Source organism: Haliotis asinina, chromosome 16 (assembly GCF_037392515.1).
Source record: "Haliotis asinina isolate JCU_RB_2024 chromosome 16, JCU_Hal_asi_v2, whole genome shotgun sequence".
Classification (NCBI taxonomy): domain Eukaryota; kingdom Metazoa; phylum Mollusca; class Gastropoda; order Lepetellida; family Haliotidae; genus Haliotis; species Haliotis asinina.
Genome location: NC_090295.1, coordinates 17,295,188 through 17,311,536, shown reverse-complemented (window position 1 = coordinate 17,311,536; position 16,349 = coordinate 17,295,188). Strand labels below are relative to the sequence as shown.

Below are 16,349 nucleotides of genomic sequence, written 5' to 3'. Positions count from 1 at the left end.
GAATAAAGCAAGTATACAGATGATCACAGTTCCACTGCATGTTTTTAAGCAGTGTAGAATCACCGACACAGTGTCAAAACAGCATACCTCATTGTCTAGTTGTCAGTCATCTAATGACTTCAACATCTGCACATGCATCTCAAGGCAACTTGACCTAAACAAGAACAATCCAGCTGGACTTAAACATGCCTAATCCCACTGATAATTGCTCTTGAATATGTTCAAGGATTGTTAATGTGGCCACCATGTTTTTCAACATGGCAGTCCTGCCAGCCATATTGAAAAACCCCATGCCTTTTCATAGATTTTTGTTTTAAATGGTCATGAAATTACATGAAGTTAGTAATTTGGCAGCCATATTGAAAAAAACATGCCTTTTTACAGATTCTTTTTTTTTAAATGCTCATGAAATTATTTGGAAAAAGTATGGTTATTGACATCCTCGTTTTTTCTTTTCAGCTCCCTGTGAAACAAATTTCTGTGCTTTCGGAGCAAAGTGTATGGTGAACAGTACGAGTGGAACACACTACTGCAAGTGTGATACTTCTTGCGACGACATCTTTGCTCCAGTTTGCGGTACTGACAAGGTAACCTACATCAATGAATGCCACCTCAACAGAGAAAGTTGCAGAACAAAGCGTCGCATCAAAGTAAAGGTTCAAGGACAATGTGGTAAGTGAAATACATTCCCCTCTCCACTAATGCCCTACCTTATACACTCCCAGGTCGGTTTTTCATATTATATATGTCCATCAAGAATGATATGCCAAATGTTTGCATGTTAAAAGTTTTCTTTCAGATTTGGTTGTTTTTTGGGGGTTACCGGGATGCAGTGAAACAGGTATATCTTTTTATGTCTTCTTGTTTCTTTTGTGAAATAATCTTTATCTTTTTATTTTCAGATATACTTCTATGACTCATTCTATTGTTGTTTTTTGTATGTTTTAAAAATATTTCTGCAATAGTGAATTTAAAAAAATAGCATTTCAGTTGATTGAACCAAATTGTTTGTTTTTTTAAATTGAAAAAATATTCAAAAGCGTGGTTGTCTTGTGGATATAAAAAATGATAATTGGTTACAATCCTTCCAATTGAGATTGGATTTCATTTGGGCTGTGGTGTACTGTTTCAAGGGTCAGCACATTTCAATCACATTCATTTTAAATAGACATTAATTTTAATTCAGACAACCTCGGAGGACAACTTTGTAAAGTTGATAATCATTAAACATTTGCAAACTCAGTCAAACTACATCCAAAACAAATTAGATATTTATGCTCCAATGCCCATGATATTTTACTTTATTTGGCTAGTGGAATTCCTGTCATTTAATGCTGCTATCTAATTAAATTATGTTTTCATATTATGAATATTTCAATTAATGTTAATTGATTTGTGACTGTTTTGTTCACGTAGTATTTTGTTTATTTCGACCACTCTGTGTCAAGAGCCTCACAAGAACAAATCATTGTCTTGATGGTGCGATTGATAAAGAACAGAGGAGACAAGTGGGATGCCAGATAAACGATGTAGGTTCCGAGCAATTTACACTCTTGTAATAAGCCAGTAAACTGGTGATATGGCTCAGAGACTCAGTTGAATGCATGACATCACATCCTAGTTGGATGGAACGATGGTTATGCTGTCAACCTGAGGATTATCTATGGAAAATTGCATGTTAAATGTGTCTTATCCCAAATCTCTCTCCCCTTCCCAACATCCCCCACCAACCACACACACATACCACTAGTGTTGTACAACCAACCAACCAACCCTGCCTCAACGTGACATTCCACCCACACACCGTCAAGTCGCATCCGGCACCTTCCAGAATTAAGTTCAGAAAAACAGCACTTTTTATAAAACGAACGTGTGTCATGGAATTAGTCTATCTTACTGAGTGACCCATTAAGTTGATATTCCATACTGACACATCCCAAAGTGAAAATGTCAACTTTGTGGGCCATGTTTTTAATTTAACATGAAAAAGAGAAACATTCAGTTTATTTTGTGTTTTCTTCCGTTATTTTCATAATCTGTCTGAAAACTATTGTATCAAAGAAGTTGATTAAAAAAAAATTCCTTCACAATGTGTTACTCCACTCAAGTGAAATATATTGATTCCAGGTTTGGGAAATAGCTAGTGTTTCATCATGTGTACACAATACCCCTCATAGTGTTTACAGAAATAATTTAAGATAGCCAGAAGCGAAAAACATTATCCATGTTACCTAGATTGATATCAAGAACAAGGAAATGACAGTCAGGATTGATGTTCATTTCAGATTAGCATCATTACTCTTCCATCTGCCTTGTGTTCTCTCTACAGATATTGACGTCAATTCCGAAATGAGCGAATGTCAATTTCGAAATGATGTATCAGAAACAAAGTACCAGTGAGATGTATAAAGAATTGATATCTGATGGCCTAATAGACGATATCTTCTCTAGTGCATTGTATCCAGTGTCCAATTACAAAGATTCTTAAAGCCCAGCATTATGTCTGGTTTATGTTGAAACAGTTTCTGAAATGCAACACGATTGGAATGGTTTGAAAACACCTTAATGGAAGGTATAGAATTTATAAAAAACAATAAAGCTGTGAAAATGTCAAAATACCAGGTCAGGTTTTTTTAATATTGAATGGGAAACAATTTTTATTACATTGTGGAAATACTTTTTTGAGTTAATGGAAATTTTGTGAGAAATTTGTTTTCTCAAAACAAGTGGAATTATACATAGATTTCTTTCATTTTTTAATTTAATAATAAAACTCTTTATTTTGAAAGTAATGGTGTATGTGGACCTGTTTTATATCTATTTCACTTGTTTTGCTGAATATTATTTATTCTCTTTCATTTATTAAATTCAGAGAAGAGATCTACCATTTTACATTCTGGTTGTGGCTTTTATTTGTCAGAAACAGGATGTTTTAGTTGATATTTTTTTTTTCTTTTCATTCTCTGAACATAGAGCCAAATGATTTGTCACAAAATTATTTTCCAGAACTTAAGCTCCAGAGTCAGTGTATTATCTCTTTGGTAAAACTGAAGATGGATTCATTTTCTGAAACAGGAATTATTTTTATGTCAGTTTCAAGCTCTATTATTTTTTATTATTTTTTATTCCCCAGAATATTTAATTGTCAGATCCTAATTAACTCAATAATCAAGACTGTGAGTGAAAGCCAAGCTGACCAAAATCACTCTCCTTCTCCAAAAGATGGAGCAGTTTTGTAGCCAAGTGGTTGAAGCATTTGCTCATCACGCTGAACAGCCAGGTTCAATTTCCCACATGGTTACAATGTGTAAAGCCCATTTTTTGTGTCCATTGCAATGATGTCTGATAAAGTGATGTAAAAGTGCTCTCACTTACACTCCAATTGATGCCTTTTGTTTCAGTGGAAATAAGTGGAATCCTATATGACAAAAAAAGAAAATCAGTTGTGAGGGCATTGGTATCTTTGGCTTTCATGACACAGTGTCCTTTGATAATTTCAGCTCCACTTCTCAAGGTCATGATCTCTTGGGCATAAACTTCACTGAGTAAAGACATACACAAGATATGTCTATTATCTGTATTTAGTTGCTGAGCTTACATCAAGATTCAGGGCAGCTGGGTAGCCTTGTGATTAAAGTAATCGCTCATCTAGCTGATGACCTGGGATTGATTCATCTTATGGGTACAAACCGCATTTCAGGTGCCCCAAACTGTTTTCTTCTCAGACAGTCATGACTAAGCATAGGTTTATGTCCAAGGTAAAGAAAGCTTTCATTTAACCTGGATTTTGTTATATTTTCATTCTGCCAAGGTAAGTTTTGCATGTATCAGACCAGCATCAAAAATATATATTCTTTGTTTCCATGTTAAAATATTAAAATACATTTCATGTCAAATTCTGAAGACAAAGACTCTTCGGACAAAGTAGGTCACAGAACCAGACCTTGTCTGAAGAGATTAATTATAATTTGTTTGAGTGTGTGACCAGGCTGATTGCCTGTCTTCATATCCAGACAGCATGGCTCACTGGCCATGCTGTTGACCACTGCTTGCCTGTCCTGAATCAACTATGCACAAGCTGCTATGCTAGCTGGAACAGTGCTGACTTAAGCATGAAGTAATTCACTCAATCCCCAAAACAGACTCAGTCATCATCACCATGCAGTTACATCCTTTTGAGGATCCTTACAAACCTTTATCATTTTCTATGATGCTTTTGTTTTTCACCTGAGTGTTTTTTTTTTTCACCTTAATGCTTTTTTATTCACCTGAATGTTTTGTCGTTCATAATGATGTTTTGTTTTGTTTTCACCTTTAATGATGTTTTGTTTTCACCTTAATGTTTTTGTTGTTGTTGTTTTCACTGAATGTATTTTTTCTTATTGAATGTTTTGTTTTTCTCCTCAGCGCTTCTATGTTTCCCAGCTAGAATTATGTTTATTTTTTTCAGTTGCTTTATTCCAGCATTGCAATGGTATATGCTATGTGTCACTGTTTCGTTAATCTTTGCAACATTATCCCATATGTTTGTAGCATGTTTTGATTAAAGAATGTCCCTGCATGTGTGTGTTGTTGTATTTTGTTCTCACCTTTATTTACTTTTTAAGCCTTCCCTGCTATCTAAGCCAATTAAGCCAATATGCCACCTGACTATTCTGAAGTACATGTCACCATTGAGGTGGATTATCAACATGGATATGTTTGAGCAAATATTTTGTTGAATAGTTGTGACATCATGGATACTTTCATCTGTGGGAGGCTTACTGTCAGCATTGAGCCATATTGTCAACTTGGGTTTGTTCTTTGAGCAGCTGTTTTGCAGCTGTTGTGCCATTACAGATACTTCTTTAAATAAGGGTTTTATTATTGACATGAGTTTGATAGTTGATTAAATAGTTAAGAAAACTTGTCAGATCATAGGAACTTCAATTAATGGAGGTTTTACTGTCAACATCAAACCATACTGTCAACATTTGTGTGCTATTTTAGCAACTACATCAGCAAGCATGTCAGGTTACAGATACGTGTGTTAGTGAAGGTTTTACTGTCAACATGAAGTCATATTGTCAACATTGGTTTGCTATTTGAGCAGCTGTTTCAGCAAACATGTCAGATTACTGATTCTTCTGTTAGTGGAAGTTTTACTGTCAACATCGAGTCATATTGTCAACATTGGTTTGGTATTTGAGCAACTGTTTCAGCAAACATGTCAGATTACAGATACTTCTGTTAGTGGAAGTTTTACTGTCAACATCAAGTCATATTGTCAACATTGGTTTTGTATTTGAGCAACTGTTTCAGCAAACATGTCAGATTACAGATGCTTCTGTTAGTGGAGGTCATACTGTCAACATCGAGTCATATTGTCAACATTGGTTTGGTATTTGAGCAAGTACATCAGCATACATGTGAGATTCTGTTAGTGGAGGTTTTACTGTCAACATCAAACCATATATTTAATGTATGTTTCTTTGAGGTCCACTTGATTTTTAACAATGACTGATGATGAAAACAGATTTAAATACAGACTTTATAAACCTACAAGTATTCATTATGTCAGTGAGCAGAATGATGCTTCTACGAATCTTTAGAATCACTCTGTTGAAAAGAATTACCTTCACCATGTTGAAAAGAATTACCTTCACCATGTTGAAAAGAATTACCTTCACCACATGGCTGGAATATGGGCAGCAGTAAACAGACAGTCAAACTCATTTATCATGCACCATCATCTATGAACATATATTTAAGAAATGTGTGCCTTTAATTTAGATTTGCCTTTGTTTCACATAAAACAAATTTGATTGACTTTGTAGTATGTGTTTGTTCTAATCTTATTAGCATTGTGGTTAGGTTTAAAGTATAACAGACTACATAAGCTGTTTCATTTATATGTTTTCCTGTAGACTAGTTAGTGAATTGGATTAAAGCATCATTAATAACTAATATCAATATCATTATTGAAAGAAAAAGTCTAGGGGATGTTCTGACTCTTCAACAGTGATTTAAAAACATGCATGTTTTAGGTAGGTTTTCTTCCCTTAAAGGTCACATGCAACGTCAAACACAACTTTGCAGATTCTGGTACCTTTCGGTATGCACTTACGGAAACAAATCATAAAAAATGCCAATTCAACCTATAAAGTTTTAAAACACGCGATGAAAAAAAAGCCCGTGAAATCGGAGTTCAAACGTTTCACTAAATTTCCCCCAGCGCTGGGGGGAAAACTGGTTTCAACATCTGTGCTGCGCTGCGTCCATAGTGCATGCACAGTGAATAGGTTTGTGGAGATTGAAACAGTATGCATGCCCATCGTCTGAGGTAGTGAGCAGTAGTCTAATCTTGGTTGTGTACACAAGTAAATAATCTACTCGTTACGTAAAACAACTTGATTGTGGTAAGCAGTCTCTGTCACAGAGAAAGCTCAGTATCTGGTTTATTCACACCTATATGTCTGTCTGCCTGTCTGCTAAAGACAACATGCAATACACAGCTTCAATCGTTGACCACGTGCAATTTGAACTTAACACCTATCAGACTATACGACATAAAGAAAATAAGTTATTTTATGACTCGTGCACCCCAGTCCCGTGTCTGCCACATTATGTAATTAGGCACGTGTGATACACATGACATGTTTTTATGTCTGTGGGTTGCAAACATATTACATTCATTTTTTTCGGATGACTGGATCTGACGGAAACTGGTGCAAACTCTTGTCAGTTTCAAGTCCTGCTTTGTACTTGGACGAATGACAGTTTCCAGCCACGGAGTACTTAGTTTACCATCTCTACTGACATGATTTTTGATTGGATCGAGCGCAAATTCAGAGAACATATATTTTCCAAACCCAACATCTCTATATACATTCTTCATGAATAACGACTTCTTTTCGTGTATATGAATTTGTTTGACAACAGTATATGAATCCATACTGAAACGACGCATCAAGTACACAGAAAGAAGTTGTTATCCATGAAGAATCTTACTTTCTTGTGACTCGCCATACTTCTAAAATGCCCATCAAACAGATCATCTTTCCGTACACACAATGAACCCTCAGCATATCAGCAAATGAAACAGCCAATCGAAAGCCGTCGTTACACTTGAGTGCATATCCACCCGCTGTGACTGGGTTCGGTCTCCCGAGGCCTTCGTTTCAAGGGAAGTAAGCCAAAGTACAAAATATTGCACTTTTGAATCGCGATTGCATGCTCATAATTGTGTAAGCAGCAATGTATATTACATGTCATGAATAAGTGATAAATGTGTTTTAATTGTGTTTGATTTTTTGGTTGCATGTGACCTTTAATGTATGATTCTGTATGTACATTTGGGCTGAACCAAATCACAAAGTTTGGGGTTTGTTTAAATCTGCATTGTTCAATTGGGCTGTCCTTGTTTTTTGAATAAAATGTTAAAATTTCTGCTGGATGAAAGAGTGAAAAGAGGTGATGATTTTTCAGATTTGAAACAGAGTTTAGTAGTCAGCTCTTAACATGGAGTGCAGAATGAGGATTAACTTGAAGCATGGTAATTCATTGCAATGATCCTATTGGCTTGAAATGAATTTTGTGAAACCCTTTTGTCACTCATCATCTTTCTTTAGGAAATATAGGCTTTGGTGATTAGTTCATAATGCGATTTTCTCAGCAGAGGAGGAAATTGCTGATTCAGAGGTTGTAGCTTCAGGTTATACTTTCAGTTTCTTTCTATTTTAAAAAATGGTATTCTTTCAGTCTTTGTGTGACCTCAGAAGATGTTTTTCACCTCAACGTACAATTGATTGGTAATATTGATGAAGCAATTATTTGGGCAGCATACTTTACAATAGGAAATGTCAGACATGTGTTTTGTAAGGTGAATTCCATGCCTGTTTGGATTGTGAAAACATACTTGAGAATTGGATAAAAAACATGTCATAAAATTGAACCATTCCATGCATTGAGCCTGAGGTGGAATAATTTGTAGAGTTATTTCCAATATTTGAACAGGGATTTGGGAAAATCATTCAAACTGGGTGGGAATCTAATCAAGAAAAAACTTGTGATGAGACGGGAAGAAAGTTTGTTTTTTATGCAGTGTTGCATAAATTCAACAGTTTTCACTTCAAGAAATGTATGTGAATGATTTCTTTGTTGACTGGTTAGGTGTGAGACATTTTAGGACCCACAAGGGCATGTTTTATTTCTGTTTATATTACTGATGTTTTTTTTAAGGGAAAAACGCTGAGGTTTTATGCCGTGATCAGTTCTTTTCAAGTTGAAATGCATACAGTTTTGTGTGTCTGTATTTCTGCATCCAAACTGTAATGCTACCAAATTTAGATACAACTCTGCAGTTGAACATGGATACCCCTTGCAGAAACAGTGAAGTGATTCAGACCAGTCATTGTTTTGTCTCCTTAGTAACAAGCAGCAGGCAGGGTAACATCAAGTATCACTGATTAATGTCCTTTCACATGATGTAGAGGGGATAAATGCACCTTTCTTTTTCTGTCTGTGATTTTAAAGATGGAGACTACAGAACAGTGGTGAAATTGTTACTTTTTGAGTGAAAGTTTAATATGGTCTCGATCTGCCAAAGTTTTCTCCATCCGATAATAATACAAATCTCCATTGAGCTTTATGCGTGACACTAAAAAACTTCAGTTCTTTCATGCTTTTAACTTTTCTGTTCTTATTTTCTTGAACGTATTGGTGTTCTCCCCACTGTTATATTGTTTGAGTATTGCTAAAACCAGAACAGAACCATACTCACTCACTCACTCACTCATTTCCACACACTCACTGGCTGATTGCAGCTGGTAGCATATCATTGTGTCATTGGTGTGAATCGATGCTCATGCTTTTAATCACTTGTTCTCTTGTCCACATTTGATAATTTAAAGACTATTTCATCTCTGCTCATTCTCTTTATGTAACAGCAATGCATGAATGATTAAATATACCTGTTAGAAATAGCAATATGCTTGACAGGGACCCGTGAAGGTCTAGGACAGAATAGACCTTCAGCAATCCATGCTCACCATAAAAGGTGACTATGCATGTTGTAAGATGCGACTAACGGGATCGGGTGGTCAGACTTGCAGACTTGCTGACTTGGTTGACACATGTCATCGGTTCCAAATTGCACAGGTCGATGCTCATGTTGTTGATCACTGGATTGTCAGGTCCAGACTCGATTATTTACAGACCATCGACATACAGCTGGAATATTGCTGAGTGCGGCATAAAACTCAACTCACTCACTCACTCACTTGACAGCAGTACTTCATCAAGTTTCTGTTGAAATTTAAGTTCCAGTGTTGAAAGAATGTCATCACTACTAACATGTCTTGCTGTTGTGTTCTAAGAATTCATTTTTAAGGAGTGTTCATGACCCATAATCTTTCAACAAGGGAAGATTATTTTGAACCTCAACTTGTTTTCATCTGTTTTCAGTTACATTAAGATATGGAAGCTGAGCCCTATGTCAACTTTAAAGTGTGACTGAAGTCTGAGCAACTATGTTCAATACTGAAATTCCATCTGACAGGCTTGGCTGTAATGCACAAAAAAAAATAGCTGATTATTCTAAAAGGTTGATTTGAAATGTTAAAATGTTGAGACGTGTGCTGTATGTTTTTTGCTAATATTTTAGATGTGAATTTCGAAAACCAATATCATTGTATGTTCTTTGTGATATTTTCAAAACCAAATAATCAAACATATTTCCTGATTGTCAAAGGTCAGGACAAATGTTCAGAAGATGTCAGGATCTTCTTCAGCAGAAATTGAATGTATTAAAGTACCATGTCCTTGACCTTCGAAAAATCACACTTTTGGATCAGCGGCCTTTGGACTTTGTCCACTTCTAAAGATTCATCATCTGGTGCAAATGCATTAAGTTTGAAGAAATAATTCTGCAAAATAATTTTGCCTTTGATACCAAGCACAATAGTGCCTCATTAAGCCATGAAATGCTTAGAGGAAACAGTGTATATGAAGTAGGCTCTAGTCATGCTTCTTCTTCACTGGCTGTAGGTCTCTGTTGAGGATTAGCAAGGTCTGCTCTGGCTGTGGTGACAGCCTCTATGGTGTAGTGGTTAGAGCGTCCACCCGGAGAGCAAAAGCTGCAGGTTCAATCCCTGGCCACATAATACAAAAATCCCCTTAAAACACGGCACCTGTTGGTCCCTGCCAGGCGCTCAGCATTTATGGGTACAGCAACGACTGGTCAGCTCGGAGTCAGTATGATGTGTCTCAGTAGGATATTTATGCTAAACTGTGACATGGTATCTCAGTGAGCAAACCAGCTGAAGTCTGTGCGAGTACAAGCATATTCACGTTGTGATACAAACGAAATATTCTGAAGAGCAATGATAAGCCCCATTTCCCCTCAGTTCTCACTGTGGCTTGGTGATTTGTGAAATGAGAGGAAAGAAGGTTTAATGGGGTTTCAAGATGACTTAACTTTCATAAGGACATGCATGCATGTATGTGGCTGGCTGTAACGATTCCCAGTTTTACAAGGGTACACCAATGCCTCAGTAATGTGTGAGGCTATGCCTTAGTGACCCATGTGTGTCGTAAAGTGTTCGGGTGGTCAGACTCTCGCTTGCTTGGCACATTTCGTTGTATCACAATTGCACAAATAGATGCTCATGCTGTTATTCACTGGATTTGATTATTTACAGACAGCTGAATATAGCTGGAATATTAATGAATGTTTTGTAAAACTAAACTCACTCACTTAATGACACAGTGCTCATTGCAAGCTGACCAATCCAAGTTTGATGCTAATGGCCAGGCAGGATAACAACAAGTATCATTTTCAATATAAGCTGTTTACTGGTCACGAGGGGTCTCGAATGTACATGAGCCCATGGATCCCGAGGGACCAGTGAACAATGTATTTATCTTACCAAACACAAACACCTGAGTTTTAAGTTTGAACTGTTTGAAGCACTTAAGTTGAATGCGAGGCAAATCGCTATTTTGCACATGACACAAGGTAAACAGATTTGGAGTTATCTCCCTTCCATCGATTTTCAATCGCAAAACATCGGTAATTTTCATGCTTCATGCATGATTCAATGGTATTCAAGGCAAAGAAGTACTATCATGAAGCACCAGAAGAGTTCGGAATTCCCAGTGGTATACATTGAAAATAATGCATCACCTGTAAGCTTGGTACATTGAAAATAATAGAATAGCGCTTAGCCAATCAGAAAGCGACATTCATATGTGAGGTAAGATAATGTGTAAAGTCCATTGTGGTGTCTCTCACGATATCGCTGAATGTGGTGTAAAACCCCACTCACTCGCTAACACATCTTCCTGGGCTGATGCGCTACATACTACACCATTGAGTCAGTCATATGCAGTTAGACTGTGCTGCTGTGTTGCTTCATATTGTTTAGGCAGTAGTTCCTTAATCCTAAAACTGATTAGACCTGTGAAGGTCCAGGGTGGAATAGACCTTCAGCAACCCATGCTTGCCATAAAAGGTGACTATACTTGTCGTAAGAGGCGACTAACAGGATTGGGTGGTCAGGTTGCCTTGGCTGGCACATGTCATTGCTTTTCAATTGTGTAAATCAATGCTCATGTTGTTGATCACTGGATTGTCTGGTCCAGCTTCAATTATTTACAGACCGCCGCCATATAATTGGAATATTGCTCAGTGCAGCGAAAAACCCAACTCACTCACCAAAACTGATCAACCTGATGAACCTGATATCCCGACCTTGTAATACTGAAAGACCTTAAAATGCGTTACTTTTTTTTTCCTGACAGAACGCAGCATTATCGGGTGCAGTGCGGATTAATATCCAAATCCTCACTTGGAATATTCTCATGCCAAACTGGAGAATATTGCTGAATGCGACCTAAAATAACACTCACTCAGACCTGGAATGTTGTATAAACCAACCAACAGTCATGCTCACCGTCACTGCAGGAATAATGTACAAATGGTGTAAAATAATAATCATTCTCTTAGCTGAAATATTACTGAAAGTGGCATAAAATGACATTTAATGTAAACTGTGGAATTTTGCTGACTCGTGTAAAACAATAGTCTCTCACAGAGCTTGAATAATGCAGAAGTTGGCATAAAACAAGGCTCACTCATTCAGCTAAAATCTTGCTGAATGTGTCATAAAACAAACTTACTCTCTCAGCGCTGAATGTTATGGAATATGGCAAGCATGAAAAAATGTCTGCTCAGCTACAATGTGACAAAACAACACTACTTTCTTGAAAGCTTGTCCCAAGGCAATATTCACTTTATCGTGGCACAGTGATTGTTTGCCAGGGATCCACTTTCTGCAGTCAAACTGAACCCTTCGTCCATATGTCACTGTCTTGAATCAACAATGACTGGAATATTCTGAAGTGAATATTCCTGTCACTTACATAAAACTTTTAGTGTCTTTGAAAATCTTTTGGTCTGGAATAATTGAAAATGGCCCCTTCACAGTCATGTAACAAACAAAATGTCTTCATAAATAACATCAAATGAAGGTTTGGTAATAAAATTTGTTGCAAAGGTTCTTGATTAAACGGCAAATTTGACATCGGAACCCTCATGCGCCAGGTCCTGCTTCGGCCTTAGAACCAGGATACTTTCATTTGCAGCTGACAATCGCCAGTTCCGTTTTTTCTATGATATTCTCATGCTTTAATTGGTTTGGCAAAGAATTTCCATGAAAAACATACCGCTTTAATTGAAAATGCAAGAGTACTTCGTTTATTAAGGCAGAGAATTAGACCTAAAAAGTTATTATTGATTTTTTATGGGTAATGGACTGTATGTGCAGATTAATTGAAGCGACACTAGAAAAACTACATCAAAAGAAGAAAAAATACTGAAATTGTGTAAACGAACTGACCGAGATGTTCTGTGAAAATGTTCCACACACCGTGAAGGAACGTGGATGTGTGCTTACGTGGAGAGAAGCTGTGAAGTTGAGAGATCATTCTCACCACAACGCGCCATTAAAAGACAACTGCTGTTCCACTGATTACTGGTCAAATAAGATGCTTGGATTCATGGCATTTTTTTAAAGCTGGTGTAGAATTGATAGGAGTCAATATAGAACTGAGTTAAATGCTACATTCTTTTGTGAAGGGGGATGATGGGGTCACAATCTGATGGGATTTCTTTTAAAAAAATCAAATTCAGTGAAGCAGATTTAAACCAATCAAGATTCACATTGGTTGAGTTTGAGGGCAAGGAGTGCATGTTTTGCAGGAACTATTTTTTTAATAAGAGGATATTTTAATGATTGTTACATAATCCAAACACAACACAAGCAGATACAGATTGAGTTACTCGTGAGTGTGCATACAGATGCACACACAGAGACAGACAGACACTTGCACAAAGACACACATGGGCACACACTCACATTCACAACTTAATGGAGCCGTGATGGCTGTGGCATAAACCTTCAGAGAAACACAACCGCCTTAATTCCATACCAAAATTGCTGAGTCATCAGACGTGATGTTCTTGTTTCAAGTTTGATTACTGTTTACGTTTGGATGCTATTGATAACACCAGCTTCCTATTGATGGACATCCTGACTGCCAGAGCCCTTCAGTGCTCGGAAGGGAAATGATATTGTTTTGAGGAGATACATGAATCACAGAGCATGGGAGGCAACTCTGCCTGGTCTCACTTAGGAAACGATCACTTTGGTATGATTAAAGAGAATCAAGTCCATCGTGTAGATTTCATTAGCATGGGATGTTCTCTGGACAATAGCATTTGTTTTTTTCGATTGAGAAGATACACATGTATATGTTTGTATGTAAATGAATTGTAAATGATTTAATTGAAAGAAGAAGAAGAAATCACTTTTATAAAATAGGTCAAACAAAAAGGCCACACACCCTAATATCTGGCACTGACTGATGAAAATGATGCAGGAATTGTGTTCACTTTTGCAATGATTTTGTACTGTTCTCTACATTTTTTTGTGACAAATAAGTGAACAACTGTATAACTAGTTCTGATAATGTTTGAGAGATTTGTCATAAAAAGTCTTGTCCACACTGCATAAGTCTTGTACAAGAAAGTGTGAATACAATGTTTCAACTCCATAAACACCAAGTTGATTGATTACAAATTGAAATATCTCAGTGTCATTGCTTGGGTTTCAAAATTAAAAAAAAAATGTCTAATTTAGGTAATCAACAGAATGAGGGAGCAGATGTATGGTAATACACAAAACAAAGTCAGCAAACGTAACTTTGGTAGAATATTATCATTCTTAACTTAATTGAGTAAAACTGAAGCATGATAACATATTTTGGTTTTGCATGCAAGAAAAGGATTCTTTGAGCCATGTCAGTGTACACAAATGTTATGAATAATATTACTGAGGATTTCATATAGAATGTTATATCTCTATTGTCACAGTTGGGCCCAGTTCTTTTTAAGAAGTTATTCATCCATAAGCCTTATCCTTGCAGCGTACTCCAAGTTCTAAATGCCTCTGAAAAAGTTGTCACTCTTGAAACAGAGATCTTAATGGGTAACAACTTCTTCTTTATTACATAGAGTGACATTTCATTGTAGATTCTTGAAGCTTTATCTTACACAATCAAAGAACGTGTTGTCACTTTTTTATAGAAAACAAAAACATTAAAATACATCTTGATGTTTAAAAACTGGCACAACTTCCATTGTTCACTCCAGCAATACCAAGACCATTAAACAGGGTTCGGCACCCATCTTATTATCAGAGAGTGGTCTGTAAACACTCCAGGCGGAAGAACTGCATGGGTCAGCTTTCCACATTGGTACAATGTGTGAAGCAGTTCATAAAGTTGCTGTCTTGCTGAAGTCATCATGAACTTGCTCCCCTTCAGTTATGTGGCTGCAGTGTTGCTGAAATCAGCATCAACCGTTTCATTAAAGTTTCATTTGACTTCAAAATTATTCATGTTCAAACTGAATGGACACAATTATCCGGAACAGTAGTGATGTTTGTGCTGATTGAAGTGTCAGTAAAATCACTCCTCAGTGGAGGAAAATAGTGATATTCACAAAGTATCTCTCATACTAACAGAACTCATACTAACTAACGGCTTTCCAGAAGACTTGACAAATTTTCATCTGTCATGAAAAAAGCAAATAAACAGAGACCCCCCATGTGCTTCGGTATTCTTCAGAATAAAAAGAATTGAAAGCCGATCTCATTGATCTAATTAAACTTTAACGGAAGGTGTACGTTGAGACAGAAATAGATTGGTGATTAAATAACCCTCTATTCATTAAGTTAGCATGCCTCTAAATGAAATATTCACCGTTCGCCTTGAAGAAAAAGTGAGGCTGGAGAAAACGGTATATCAGATCGACGCCATGAAGACTTCGCTTCAAGGTGTTAGAAAAAGTTTGCTGATAAAATCGTTACGTTGAGAGTAATTTCATTATCTCCCTTGAATGGAGGAAGAGGTACAATTGATTGGTATGGTTGTCTGGGAGGGTGCACTGCTGAAGATATGTGAAACGTGATTTGCACAGAGATGACTTTTGAATGTCACTGGTCCAATTCTTTGCATTTTAACAAGACTGTGGGTGTCATTTTGATGAAAGTCTGTTAACAGTAATCTTGTGTTAGAATATTCTTAAAACTCTTATTAGTCTTAAATCAAGAACAATTGAGAATGTTCAAATGCTATGATAAATTTCACATGATTGATAATCATTCATGTGTCTCTTCCATGAGATATTAGATCCAAATTATGCTTATTTAGTAATAGACATTTAGAGACCATCAAAGCTGTGATAATTTGGTTATTGCATCAGAGTATGTGACTTGTTACCATGGCTGTGTCAGAATCATCTGTATGGGACTTACGCCTCATATGGCGTCAATACTATTATCCTGACAGCTTTACGCGTGTACAACTGGAGTGTTATTTTCTTGTATCGGATAGAAGAAATGTTACGCTATTCCTGTGATTTGCTGAGGCCTGACTGGGTGTTTTGTTTTAGGGATTTTCAGTAGCACTAACTAAAATATATATATTTTAATTAAATAGGGACAAAAATGTGAAGATGGGAGTTCATGTTTGTATAGAATTTCCATGAGTGTATATTTAATATTTTTTTATAATGTTTATTAATTAGACATTTTTGTATTCTGGTTCTGAGCATGTTGTGAGGTTGCATACCAATTCTAGATTAAATTGCACTAATAGCAAAATGAAATAGTATCAAAATCTTACAATTACTATGGAAAGCCAGATGCATTAAATCAATTTTTTTTATAATTGTATGATGTAGCCCTTTTTTGGACATTAATATGCATTTATCTCACCAACACATTAAAGTGTGGTGCATAAATGAC

At 36.5% G+C, this 16,349-nt stretch overlaps 1 protein-coding gene across 7 annotated transcripts in view; it reads left to right on the top strand.

The window, feature by feature from the left end:
• The window catches only part of LOC137268869 (agrin-like), a 403,012-nt gene that overhangs the window by 213,638 nt on the left and 173,025 nt on the right, over positions 1 to 16,349 (top strand). For all 7 annotated transcript variants that reach the window (XM_067803449.1, XM_067803448.1, XM_067803452.1 and 4 more), the window contains exon 3: positions 460 to 672. In XM_067803449.1, coding sequence (XP_067659550.1) covers positions 460 to 672 — 213 coding nt within the window. The remainder of the gene's footprint in view (positions 1 to 459; positions 673 to 16,349) is intronic.